General features: G+C 35.2%; 1 protein-coding gene across 1 annotated transcript; it reads right to left on the reverse strand.

Moving 5' to 3' along the window:
- Positions 1 to 1,435: 1,435 nt before the first annotated feature.
- On the reverse strand, positions 1,436 to 11,461 carry LOC112621570 (keratin-associated protein 20-3). Its single transcript, XM_025381039.1, has 2 exons — positions 11,363 to 11,461; positions 1,436 to 1,588 (listed from the first exon to the last, which is right to left on the reverse strand). Exons 1-2 carry the CDS (start codon positions 11,459 to 11,461, stop codon positions 1,436 to 1,438), a joined length of 252 nt encoding a protein of 83 aa, XP_025236824.1.
- Positions 11,462 to 14,707: the final 3,246 nt, after the last annotated feature.

The raw sequence follows: 14,707 nt of genomic DNA on the forward strand, positions 1-14,707 counted from the left end.
ATTTTTCCATGAGTTATTGGAGTACAGGTGGTATTTGGTTACATGAGTAAGTTCTTTAGTGGTGATTTGTGAAATTTTGGTGTACCCGTCACCCAAGCAGTATACACTGCACCATATTTGTAGTCTTTTATCCCTCACCCCCTAATTCTTCCCCCCAAATTCCCAAAGTCCATTCTTATACTTTTGCATCCTCATAGCTTAGCTCCCACATATCAGTGAGAACGTACGATGATTGGTTTTTCATTCCTGAGTTACTTCACTTAGAATAATAGTCTCCAGTCTCATCCAGGTAAAGGAAAATATTACAACTTTCTAAAACATTAGCCAGTGCACCCATTACAAAATATATATGGACTTGATGTTCTAGTTTCTCTTCACTGCCCAGGGCTTCATTTCTTGCCAGTGACTTTACTCACTTTTCTCTCAATAAGTAACATCAATTCATGACTTTGCAGTCCAATACTTTTTTCACGCTTTGCATTTTTGTTTCCCCTGCCTGGCATACACTTTACCCCTAATATATTTTTCCTTGGTTAAAAATTTATCCAAATGTAACCTTCAGTGAGAATATTTTTGATCTCTTTGCTCTACAATCTGCCTCTTTTGCATCCAAACATGAGCTTCTCCTCTGTGTCCTACTTGGCCATTACATCACCTATCATGTTGTAGCATACATGTTTATTTACAGATTTGTTTTTCTGCTTAAAAACTCTCTTCCCATAAGTAATACTAAGACTTAACTGGAAGTCCTATATAGAAATTACTTAATAAATATTTATTAAACAAGTGAATATTAATAAATTTAAAGAATGAATAACATGGCCAGGCCAAAGTAGTTTAATTCAAAATAAACCTAGAACTCCCTGCTCCTGAAACATACCAAAAGGTACTTTGCCTGGTAAATTATGAAAACACATCAGTTTGGAAAAGGAAAATGTACTTAATCTAGGGCACTGATGTGGATTTAGTGTGAATTTAATAATGTGTCTTCCTTGCCTAGAATTAGATTGAATAATTAAGCATTCTTTTTTTTGAGATGAAATCTTGCTCAGTCACCCAGGCTGGAGTGCAGTGGTGTAATCTCAGCCCACTGCAACCTCAGCCTCTTGGGTTCAAGTGATCCTCCTGTCTCAGCCTCCCCAGTAGCTGGGGCTACAGGCACCCAACACCACACCTGGCTAAGTTTTGTAGTTTTAGTAGAGATGGGGTTTTGCCATGTTGGCCAGGATGGTCTCGAACTCCTAAACCTAGGTGATCCACTTGCCTCAGCCTCCCAAAGTGCTGGGATTACAGGGAATCATTAACAATTCTAGTTGGGTTAAACAAATAAAAGAAGTGTAGTAGAACAGCAAAAATGGACCCAATTGTAGATATTATTCAGTCAATGCCTGATAATAACCATGTACTATAATCACACTGGTGCCAGCAGTCAAATTCATAACCCACCACAGCCACATCTGTAGCCACAGTCCAGGATTCTAAAGGCACCAAAGCCAGAGGTATAACCATATTTGCAGCCATAGCCATAGCCTAGTCCTCCATAGTAGTTGCCATAGTAGCTTATTGTGTCAGGATTTAAGTCTTTAGCCTAAGAGGCAAGAGTAAGTTTTAGTGCATAAAAACACTAACAGTCTTTTATCAGTCTCAGTGTAGGTGTGACAAACCACAGGCACTCCTGACATTCTTATATAGATCAACCTGTATTTAAAAATCTCATTAATCTTATATCTTTAGATTAAAAAAAAGACTCCATATCCTGATAAAATTGAGATTTTCTTCTCAGTATGTTATGATGCTGCCAAACAGTTGATAGGCTTTAAGGGAAAAGAAAAAAAATGCTGAGTTCGATGACCTTGCTCACACTGATGCTGAATTTAACCTTTGTAACTATGTTGGATGACATCACGTGGAGGAGGCAAATGCCATCCTCTTCCCATCATTTTGCTAATAATACCCTTCTTCTTATATGCATATTTAAATCCTAATCAACACAGCTGTGATGTTATCTATATACATCTTTGTAGCAAATACAGTGGACTCTTGAATACCATGGGTTTGAACTGCACAGATAGGCTTATATTAAACAGATTTTCTTCACCTCTGCCACTCCGGCAGCAAGACCAACCCCTCCTCCTCCTTGTCCTCCTCAACCTACTCAACATGAAGACAATAAGGATGAAGACCTTTATGACGATCCACTTCCACTTAGTGAATAGTAAATACATTTTCTCTTTTTTCCTTATTTTCTTAATAACATTTTCTTTTTTTTTAGCCTACTTTATTATAAGAATGTAATCTAGTATACATAAGCATCTATTAATCAACTGTTTATGTTATTGGTAAGGCTTCTGGTCAACAGTAGGCTATTAGTAGTTAACTTTTTGGGGAGTCAAAAGTTATACTCTGATTTTCAACTGCGTGGAGGTTGGCACCCCTAACCCCTGCATTGTTCAAGTGTCAACTGTGATTTATTATGTACAAACTCCCACCAATCACATATTACTCTGTAGATTTCCTATTGCTACGCTCTCTTAAAAGTAGTGCCATTTTCTTGCTTGTTTAGTTCCTTCCTCTCTATACCTTAAGCATTCTTTAAAAAGTTGTTTAGTTGATTATCTTGGACCTGCACTGTAATGTAGACATGTTTCTTCAGAGAAAAGAAAAGCATTGAGAATCTTATCGGATTTCAATGTCATAGGAACGTAGAGTAGACCCAAATTTAACAGAAAGTATGACTATTAATTTTTCTTTAGGGATATTGACTCTGTCTGTATCAAGTACTCATATGTAGACTTAAGTTCTGAAATGCAGACTGAATCTAGATACTATCATTTCTTAAGATGATTAAAAATAATTGAAAATTTTCCTTCACCACTGACCTTTAGGGTAATCCGTGCTTTGATCTGTTATACTTCGGTCATCCACTTTTAGGCAGTGCTAGCATGTTGGCTGAACCATCTATAATCTGGGACTAATTTTTCCTTCTTCAACTGGAAAATCAGCATAAATTTGTAGGTGTATGTTGAGAAAGGAGAGAAAACTCAGCAGAGTGGAAATCATGAGAATCCAAGCCAATTGCTTCTGTAAGTTGTTTGTACTTTCAGAACTCCCTTAAGCCCAACCTATGTTCTCCACCTTCACCTGATGACAGAGAGCTGATGTGTATGCTCAACTTTCTGAATAAGAGGGCTAGAAAATATATCGTTCATAATGGGCAGTTCAAATCATATGATGAACTAAAAGTCATTTTTCCAAAGGAGAATATACATTTACAGAAGAGAGCATAGATTTGCTCCAAAATCCTAAAAGTATGTGCCTGATTCACCTATACAGGCCTGTAAATGCCTCCAGACGGCATTCTTATCAGTCATAGATGCTTCATGCACCATTGAATCTGCCCCTCTATATAGTCTGAACAACAGAGCAATATTCACAGCTGACTATGACCGTTCCAGAGCCTTCTCTTGCTCTTAAGTAACTCAAGACTGAAAGCCATTATATTCCTTTCTAAATGGTAGCCCGTACCATATACAAATAAAGATTATGTTGCCATGAAAATGTAACAAAGTGACTAAGTATTATGCCTCTTGCTGAGTGGTAAGAGGGGCCAAAGGGAGCAACTTATCCTTCGTTCAGATCACTAGACCGATAAAACTTTCACTGAGTGGCAGATCCCTGAATTTTTATGTAATTTATTTTCTATCTTTGGTCTCTTATGGGTCATTTAAAGATGTCCATGGTAGTTGTTAATTATTGCTCTCTGGTTCTGATCACCATAATACCATCAATATATTCCATTTTATATAATTTATTTTCTATCTTTGGTCTCTTATGGGTCATTTAAAGATGTCCATGGTAGTTGTTAATTATTGCTGTCTGGTTCTGATCACCATAATACCATCAATATATTCCATTAACACAGTATCCTCTGGAATAGAGAGGCAGTCAGGGTCTCTGCAGATGAATTTATGCCTGGACACTGAAGAGTTAGCATTCTTTTGAGATAGGGCAGTGAAGGAATACGATTGGTCTTGCCAGCTGAATGGAGACTGACTCTGGTGTTCTTTATTTGTAGGGTAAAAAGACTGCCAGATAAAAAGTGAATATTAGGTTCAAAGGGGTGTGTTTATTGGCTCCAGCAGAGAAACAGCACATCTGACAAAACAGCTATATCTGGAGTCATTACTAGATTAAGTTTATGATAATTCCCTCTTTTTCTTCTAAACCTATTTATATTTTGTAGAGGACAAATAAGCAACTTGAATATAGATGTGGTACAGTCATCCCTCTTGAAACTTTCAAGACTTTAATGGTAGTGTTGTGGTTTAAATTGTGTCTTCAAAAAGCATGTGTTGAAGTCCTAACCCCTGGTACCCATGAATGTTACCTTATTTGGAAATAGAATCTTTGCAGTTGTAATCAAGTTGAGGTCATACTGAATTATGGTAGATTACAAGTCCAGTCACTGATTTTTTTTTATAAGAGGGCTTTGTGACAAAACAGAGTTGAAGACACACACAGAGAGAATGCCATGTGACCAAGAAAACAGAAGTTAAAGTGGTATGTCTGTACGCCAAGAAAAACCAAAGATTGCCTGCAGCCATCAGGAGGTAGGAAAAGGCAAGGAACGATTTTTCTCCAGACTCTTCAGAGAGAGCATGGACCATCCAAACCTTGATTTTTAATTTCTAGCCTTCAGAACTATGAGAGAATAAGTTTCTATTGTTTTAAGCCACCAAATATATGATATGTTGCTATACTAGTCCTAGGAAATTACTGTAGATAGCATTAATCTCTATAATCTTTCTGGAAATAAAAGATTGTTTTTAATTTACTATTTGGTAGGAAGAGGTAGCTCTACTAATTTCTGTTTATTCTTTCCTACCACAATAGACCTCACTCCAGAGACCCAGTGTGCAGATTCTGCCAGTTGTAACATATCTATTTCATAGGGAGAGTGGTGGATTCACTGTGCCCATTATGAAATAGATGAAAGTTCAAACTTCATTTATTATTTTACTTGACCACAATAGGGTATGGAGTCTTTAAAAATTTAGTCTCTGTTTAGAGCCAATGTCTGATAATCTCTAAAAATTCTGATGCTTTACCCTTGTCCAAAGCACTGTCGTACTAGTAAATTGGTGCAGATTATTTTGAAGATGACTGAAAGGATGATTTACAGTATCATCTTTTTGGCAATGCTGCATGGATCTTCCTCAACAGACCTGCCTCGCATTCATTCAAAAATTTGTGGGCCTGTAAATTGGCTTAGATGGGGTTGGTTAATTGGTTAATGTATAGTTTCTTTTGTCTTTAATCTTACAGATTCCATTCATTTCAAAATTTATTTAGAGCAGCAGCATTTTTTTATCCCTTTCAGTGAGTTTGTTTTAGATATTTGTAATACAGCTAGGTGATTTTGTAATATTCTCTATTTCATTCTGGGATCCTTTGTTCTTCTAAGTAATTTTTCATAATTTGTGTAAATTAAGGTTCACTCTTTTTTATTTATTTTTAACTTTTATTTTAAGTTCAGGGGACATATGCAGGTTTGTTACATAAGTAAACTTATGTTATGGGGATTTGTTGTACAGATTATTTCATCACCCAGGTTTTAAGCCTAGTACCCATTAGTTTTTTTCCTGATCCTCTCCCTCCACCCACTGGTAGGCCCCATTGTATGTCGTTTCCCTCTTATGTGTCCACCACAAAGATGAGAAAAAATCGGCATAAAGTTCACTCTTTGTGCTGTAAAGTTATATGAGTTTTGAGAAATGGATAGTGTCATATTTCCACAAATAAAATATCACACAAAATGGTTTTACTGCCCTAAAAAAATCCCCTGTGATTTGCCCATTTAATCTTCCTTTCCTGAACCTTTAGAAACGACTTATCTTTTTACTATCTCTATTGCCTTTTCCAGAATATAATATAATTGTAATCATATAGTACATGGCCATTTCACTAATTTGGCGTTTTAATCACAATTTTTATAAAGAGAATAAAATACCTAGGAATAAAGTTAACAAGGGAAGTAAATGACATCTTTAAGGAGAACTACAAATCATGGCTCAAGGAAACCAGAGAGGACACAAACAAATGGGAAAATATTCCATGCTAATGGATAGGAAGACTCAATATTGTGAAAATGGCCATACTGCCCAAAGCAATTTATAGATTCAATGCTATTCCCATTAAACTACCATTGACATTCTTCACAGAATTAGAAAGAAAACATTTTAAAATTCATATGGAACCAAAATCCACATAACCAAGACAACCCTAAGCAAAAAGAACAAAGCTGGAGGCATCACGCTACCCAACTTCAAACTATACTATGAAACTACAGTAACCAAAACAACATGGTACTGATACAAGAACAGACATAAAGACCAATGGAACAGAATGGAGAACTCAGAAGTAAGATCACACATCTAGAACCTTTGACAAACCTGACAAAAACAAGCAAAGGAGAAAGGATTCCCTGTTTAATAAATGGTGCTGGGAGAACTGGCTATCCATATGCAGAGAATTGAAACTGGACCCCTTTCTTACACCTTATAAAAAAATTAACTCAAAATGGATTAAAGACTTAAATGCAAAACCCAAAATTATAAAAACCCTAGAAAATCTAGTCAATACCATTCAAGATACAGGCATGGGAAAAGATTTCATGATGAAATCGCCACAAGCAATTGCAACAAAAGTAAAAATTGACAAATGGGATCTAACTAAAGAGCTTCTACATGGCAAAAGTAACTATCATCAGAGTAAGCAGGCAACCTACAGAGTGGGAGAAAATGTTTTCAATCTATCTGTCCAACAAAGACCTCATATCCAAAATCTACAAGGAACTTAAACAAATTTACAAGAAAGAAACAAACAACCCCATTAAAAAGTAGGCAAAGAACATGAATAGACACTTCTCAAAAGAAGGCATTCATGCAGCAATATGGTTTGGCTGTGTCCCCACCCAAATCTCATCTTGAATTTTCGCATATTGTAGGGGGGTTCAGTGGGAGGTGATTGTATTATGGGGGCGGTTCTTTCCTGCACTGTTTCCAGGGTAGTGAATAAGTCTCATGAGATCTAATGGTTTGATATGGGAAATGTATTTCTCTTGGCTCTCATTCTCTCTCTTGCCACTGCCATGTGAGACATGCCTTTCACCTTCCATGATGACTGTAATGTTTCCCCAGCCACTTGGAACTGTAAGTCCAATAAACCTCTTTCTTTCATAAATTGCTCAGTCTCAGGTGTGTCTTTATCAAAAGTGTGAAAATGGACTAATACATGCGGCCAACAAACATATGAGAAAAAGCTAAACATCACTGATCATTAGTGAGTATTTTTGAAGTACTAGTTTTTAATTTTGTTTATTTTATTCACCATTTTTCTATTTTCAATTTATTTATTTTTTCTCTAATTTTTATTATATATTTCTTATGCTTGCTTTAGGCTTGCATATTCTTCTTTTCCTGGTTTCCTAAGGTGGGAGTTTTTAGATCTTTCTTTTCTTCAAATTTATACACACAGCGCTATGAATTTTCCTCTAAGAAATAAGTTCATGTACTGTTTTTGGTGCATCTGCCTGTTTTACTAAGTTGTATTTTCATTTTTTAGAATACATTTAGATCAATGTATTTTTAAATTTTTTGGACTTCTTTTATTCATGTATTATTTAGCAGTGTATTAATTTCCAAATATTTAAGAACTTTCCAGTTTTCTGTTATTTACTTCTGTTTTTATTCTAAGTGGCCCAAAAACATAAGTGGCCCAAAAACATATAGTTCCTTTGTTTAAATGTATTAAGGTTTTTTATGGTTCAGAATGTTATCTATCACAGTTAATGTTCTATGTGACCTTGAGAAAAATGTGTATTATGCTGTTTTTGGGTAGAATATTCTATAAAAGTTAAGTAGATGATGTTGATTATATTTCCAGTTCACTATACATTTCAGGTAAACTACACCTTATTGTTTTCCTTTTTGCTTCATCTGCCAAGTACTAAAGTGGGGCATTGATATCTTTACCTGGAACAGTGGATTTGTCTATTTCTTCTTTCAGTTCTATCAGATTTTGCTTCACATATTTTGATGCTTATTGTTAGATGTATACATGATTAAAATTGTTAGGTCTTCTTGAACATTTTTCTCTTTATTTTTATGTAATGTCTCGTTATTCTCAATAATCTTACTTGCTCTGAAGTTTTCTCTGTCTGGAATTAATACAGCTACTACAGCTTTTTTGTGATTATTGTTAGCAGAGTATATTTTTCCATCCATTTATTATAAGATGAATTTCTTATAGACAACATGTAGTTAGATCTTGTATATTTATATGTCTTGATAATCTCTGTCACTTGGTGAATTTAAACCATTCATATTTAAAGTGCCTGTTGATATAATTAGATGAATGTTAGTATAATTATTTTCTGTGTGTTGCATTTGCTTTCGTTTCTGTTTTTTCTCCTTTTTTACCTTCTCTTGTTTTAAATGAGCATTTCATATAATTCGATGTCATTTTCTCCCTTAGCATATCAGACAATTTTTTTTTTAAAAAAATTGTGGTTGTTCTAGAGAGTCAACTATATATTTTTTATTATTCAAAGTTCACCTTCAAATGCCACTATGCCACTTCATGTGTAGTGGGGGTAACATAATAGAGTATTCTTAATTGTTCTCTCTCATCTGCAGTTATTCATTTCCCTTATCCATATGCTATAACCACCAAACACATTGTTGCTATTATTGTTTTAAGGAGAAGTTGTATTTTAAGATAAATATAAGAAAAAGAAAATGTTTATTTTACCTTTAAGTATTTATTTTAATGCTTTTCTTTTCCTTATGTAGATGTGAGTATCTGACCTTTATATTTTCTTTTCCCTGAAGAACTGCTTTTAACATTTCTTGCAGGGCCACTAATGAATTTCCTTAGTTTTGTCTGAAGAAATATTTATTACTTGTTCACTTTTGAAGGATAATTCTACTGGACATAAAATTCTAGATTAGTGGGGTTTTTTTTTCTTTGAAAAGTTTCAATATTTCACTCTACTTTATTCTTTTATGTTTTTAAATAATTTTAACTTTTGTTTTAGATTCAGGGAGTACACGTTTGTTACATAGGTATATTGTGTGATGATAAGGTTAGAACTGATGATACAGTCACCCAAGTAGTGAGCACAGTACCTGATGGGTATTTTTTCAGTCCATTCCCCCCTTCTCTTTCCTCTGCCCTCTAGTAGTCCCCAAGGTCAATTGTTTTCATGTTTATGTCCATGTGTACTCAATGTTGAGCTCCCACCTATAAATGAAAATGTGGTATTTGGTTTTATGTTCCTGTGTTAATTCATTTAGGATAATGACCTAAAGTTATATTCTTGTTTCCATGATTGCAGATGAGAATTCCACTGGAATTCTTATTGTTCTATTCTAGGTAAAAACATTTTTCCTCCTGCTTCTTTTTGTCTTTGGTTTTTGAGGCTTAAATATAATATACCTAGCCTGGGCAACATGGTGAAACCCTGTCTGTACTAAAAATACAAAAATTAACTGGGTGTGATGGTGTGCACCTATAGTCCCAGCTACTCATGAAGCTAAGGTGGGAGTATCAGCTGAGCCTGGGAAGGCTGAGGCTGAAGTGAGCCATGATGGTGCCACTGCACTCCAGCCTGGGCGACAGAGAAAGATGTTGTCAAACAAAACGAAACAAAACAAAAACCAGAAAACAGAAAATGAATAAATACATAAGAGATACGTAGGTGTAGTTTTTAAAATATTCATTCTGCTTAGGTTTTTCTGAATTTATGGTTTGGTACCTGCTACTAATTTTCAAAAGTTCTCAGTCATAATTATTTTAAATATTTTGTCTGTGGTTAGGTTATCAGGACTTGCCACACTGTCTTCCACAATGGCTGAACTAATTTACACTCCCACCAACAATGTAAAAGCGTTCCTTTTTCAGTGATGCTTAGTAGAGACGTAACTTTGCATTTATGTAAGATTTATGTAAGGTCTAGACTCTTTTCTGAGCAAAATTATACTCTGTATTCTTTTTTAAAATGAATATTCTGAATTTAATAGTTAATAGGTTTTCTGCCAATACTTTATTAATCCAGGTATTAGAAAAAAGATTATGTCGTGAAAGAATATAGGAACACAATGTGTTTGAGTGAAATCTAGAGTACTGAATTTCCTGTAGACAACTATGCACCATTCTTGCCTCTTATTATTTTCCTTTGTGTATCTCATTGATAGCACCTACATCTCCTAAGTTAATTCCTTAGAGATACGCCATAAATTCTGCCAGTGACAGGCTCTTGAGCAAGATGTGACCTGGAAGAGAGGCAGAAGCTGTATTATTTCACCTGCATTAGCAAGAAGATGCATGATGTTTGGGAAATGTGGGGTTTTTAAAGTCTGTTTCCCTTAGAAACACTGACCTTAATATTATAGGCAGCTGTGACCTTCAGTGTCAATTTATTATGGTTCCTGTAACTTCCTAACTAACTAAATGGTGGCAGTGAATTTGAGTGATTGTAGAAGCCTTTCTTGACTTTTTCTCCTATGCTCTTTCCTGTGGTTTTATATCCATTTATTTCTCAGGGTTAAATCATTTTCTGCTTAAATATACAGAATACTTTCTATTTCCTCAACAAAACATTGAAAGACATCACTCAGGAGAGTAACATACAATATAAATGTGAATTAATGCAATGTGCAATTTTATTGGGTCAAAAAGTCCTTTTCTTTTTTTCCTAAACAAACTTCTTTCATGACAATCATGGGGGCAAAATTTGCCAGCTTATAATTCTATACCCAGTAAAAATATCCTTCCAAATTTAAGTTAAACCATTTTTTTCACGAGAGAAAAGTGGCCCAGCAGATTGCACTATAAATATTAAAGAGCTTTCTCTATGTAGTAGCAAAATGATCCCAAATTAAACAGAAAGACTTAGGAAGGAATGAAAAGGCCAAGAAAAGGTGAAATACATAGCTCAATGTAAATGGCTGGGGAGATTGAGTGATATGAGGAGGATGTCTCTAAGCTGGGATGGATGTAACAGTGCCCTGGAATGGGTTGAAGAGCTGAGGAGGATGGAGGGCACTCATATGTTCTAATGTGGCAGAACAGAACCTAAGGGTACCATAGAGGCTGTTTATGGAGATAAGCAGGGGTGGGGCAGCCCATTGCAGAATGACAGTACTTGAGGAGGGTGAGCACAGGTGCAGAACAATGAAAGTGGTCGCCGTACATAGCAGGGCATTGGAGCATTAGTTGGGTTAGGAGGGCATCCTTATATTAGAGAAGTACAGTGGGGAGGCCAAATTTGGGATGTAGAGTATTAAGGGACTGAGTTCACCCCTGCTTGCACAGGTGTCGGAGACTGAGCAGGACAAACTGGATAACCACGAGGACTGGAGCCCGTGATAATCATTTGATGTGGGTTGTTGGAGGGCATACAGGACCAGCAGGGTAGTCTTCGCAGGCATAGTGGTTGGGACTGCATGGACAAAGGGAGTTGGCTATGTATTGGAAGAATGATTAAATAAGTAATTCTATCAAGGATCATGGGAGTAGCCTTGATCAACCTTATGGCATACAGGGAGAAAACTAGAATGATCGTTGTGATTTTAGGTTAGAATCACAGTGTGAACACATGATTTTCAGTTTGTTTATTTAAAAACAAAAATTGTATATACTTAAGGTGTACAACTTGATGTTTTGTTATATGTATACATTGTGAATGATCATCACAGTCAAGCTAATTAACATATTCATCACTTCACGTAGCACAATTTTTCTTCTTTTTGTGATGAGTACAGCTAAGATCTAAAATCTTCTTAGCATATTTCAAGTATGCAATAGAGTATCATTAACTGTAGTCACTATGCTACCCATTCAATCTGCAGAATTTATTTTTTTTTATAAATGAAACTGTACACTTTCACCAACTCCTTCCCATCTCCCTCTCCCCTCAGCCCCTGACAACCATCTTTTTATTAATACTCTCTGCTTCTATGAGTTTGACTATTTTAGATTCCACATGTAAATTAAATCATGAAGTATTTGTCTTTTTTGGATTTATTTTACTTAGCATACTATCCTCCAGGCTTGTCCATGTTATTGAAAATGACAGGATGGCAGAATTTTGTCTTTCATAAAGCTGAAAAATATTTTATTTTGTGTGTGTGTGTGTATGTGTGAGTGTAAACCATTTCTTATCCACTCATTGATTGATGGACACTTAGGTTATTTCCATATCTTGATTATTATGAATAATGCTGCAATAAATATGGGAATGCAGATATCTCTTTAACATCCAGATATTATTTCCCCGAATAAAGGCCCAGGAGTGAAATTACTGGATAATACGGTAACTCTGTTTTTAATTTTTTGAGGAACAGCTACATTGTTTTCCATAATGGCCTAGCTAATTTTTATATACTCCAAAAGTATACAAGGATTCCTTTTACTCCTTATCTTCTTTTTTTTTTTTTTAGTAGTAGCCATTCTAACAGGTGTGAGGTGATAGTTCACTGAGGTTGATTTTCATCTTCCAGATGACTAGTGAAACATAGCATCACTTTATACCTGTTGGCCATTTATATGCCTTCTGTTAAGAAATGTGTATGTAGACCCTTTGATTATTTTTTAATCAGATTGTTTCTTTTCTATTGGGTTGTAGGTGTTCCATATACATTTTGTATATTAGCCTCTTATATATATGGTTTGCAAACATTTTCTCCCATTTTGTAGATTGTCTCTTCACTGTTCATTGAGGCAATCTTTTTTTTTTTTTTTTTTTTTTTGAGACAGAATCTTGCTCTGTCATCCAGGCTGTAGCAGTGGTGCGACTGTGGCTCACTGCAACCTCCGCCTCCCAGGTTCAGGTGTTTCTCCTGCCTCAGCCTCCCGAATAGCTGGGATTACAGGCACCTGCCACCACGACTGGCTAATTTTTTTTTTTTGTTTGTTTGTTTTGTATTTTTAGTAGAGACGGGGCTTCACCTTGTTGGCCAGGCTGGTTTTGAACTCTTGACCTCAAGTGATCCACCTGCCTTGGCCTTCCAAAGTGTCAGGATTACAGGCATGAGCCACTGCACCCAGTCTCTCTATTCTTTTTATTTTCTTCTTTTTCTTTTCTAATTGACACATTATACTTGAACATATTTATAGAGTACAATTTGATATTTCAACACATGTATATGTTGTATAATGATAGAATCAGAATACTTAGTATATTCATCACCTCTTGCAATTGTCATTTCTTTGTGGCAAGAGCATACAAAAGCCATTCTTCTAGCTATTTTGTAATACACAATGCATTACTGTTAACCATAGACACTGTACTGCGTAACAGAACACAGAACTGATTCAGTGGAACAATGATTGTTCCATTGGTCTACATGTCTGTTTTTATGCCAGTTTTGTGCTGTTTTGGTTATTGTATCTTTGTAATATGTTTCAAAGTTAAGTAGTGTGGTGCCTCTAGCATTTTTCTTTTTGCTAATGATTATTTTGGCTATTGAGAGTCTTTTTTGGTTCCATATGAATTTTAGGATTTTTTTGGGGTGGGGGGAAGAATGCAATGCATATTTAGTTGGGGATTGCATTAAAGGTGTAGATCTTATTAGGTAGTAGGGCCATTTTAATAATATTAGTTCTCCCAATTCATGAACACAAAATATCTTTCCATTTATGTCCTCTTGAATTTGTTTTATCAATGTTTTATAGCTTTTACTATATGGACTTTTCACCTCCTAGTTTTGTTTATTCCCAAGTATTTTCTTTTTTTGTCGCTATTGTAAATAAAATAGTTTTAAAAAATTCCTTTTCAGATAATTTGCTGTCTGTATATAGAAATGTCATTGATTTTTGTATGCTGATTTTGTATCACGGCAACTTCACTAAGGTTATCAGTTCTAGAGTTTTTTATCCTCTCTCTCTTCAGGGTTTTCTACATTTATAATCATATGTCACCTGCAAACAGATAATTTCACTTATTTATTTCTGATTTGAAAGGCTTTATTTCCTTTTTCTTGTGAGCTGCTCTGACCAGAACTTCCAGTACGATGTTGAATAGAAGTACTAAGAGTGGGCACTCTTGCATTGTGCCAGATCTTAGAGGAAAAGCTTTCAGTTTTTCTGTGGTGATTATATAATGTTAGCTGTGAGCTCTTTATACATGGCCTTTATTGTGTTAAGCTTCTTCCATGCCTTTTTTGTTGGTTCTTTATCATGAATCGTTCTTGAATATTATCAAATGGCCTTTTAGCATCTATTAAGATGATCATGTGATGGTTATATTTCATTCTATTGATAATGCATATCACAGTGATTGATTTGCTTATATTGAATAATCAAATAATCCTTGCATCCCAGGGATAAATTCCAGTTGATCTTGGTGTATAATCCTTTTAGTGTGCTGTTGAATATGGTTTGATAGTATTTTATTCAGGAATTTGGCAACTGTGTTCCTGGATTATACTGACCTATAGTTTTATTTTCTTATGTTGTGTTTTTCTGGTTTGGTATCATGGTAGATATAATCTCATAAAATAAGATTGGAAGAGGTGCTTTGTCTATTTTTGGAAGAGCTTAAGAAGTATTTGTATTAATTCTTCTTTGAATATTTTAGAGATTTTTCTCCATGTGATCCTGAGCCTTTCTTTGTTGGGATTGTTTTAAGTACTGCTTCAATTTT

This window comes from Theropithecus gelada, chromosome 3 (assembly GCF_003255815.1).
Source record: "Theropithecus gelada isolate Dixy chromosome 3, Tgel_1.0, whole genome shotgun sequence".
Classification (NCBI taxonomy): Eukaryota; Metazoa; Chordata; class Mammalia; order Primates; family Cercopithecidae; genus Theropithecus; species Theropithecus gelada.

What these genes read in the sequence shown, in the direction of transcription:
- LOC112621570 (XM_025381039.1), bottom strand. Translation starts at nt 11,461, where the DNA reads ATGCCCTCCAACAACCCACATCAAATGATTATCACGGGCTCCAGTCCT. An exon ending in CGACACCTGTGCAAGCAGGG is followed by an intron (nt 1,589 to 11,362) that starts GTGAACTCAGTC and finishes CTTGCCTCTTAG; the next exon opens with GCTAAAGACTTAAATCCTGA.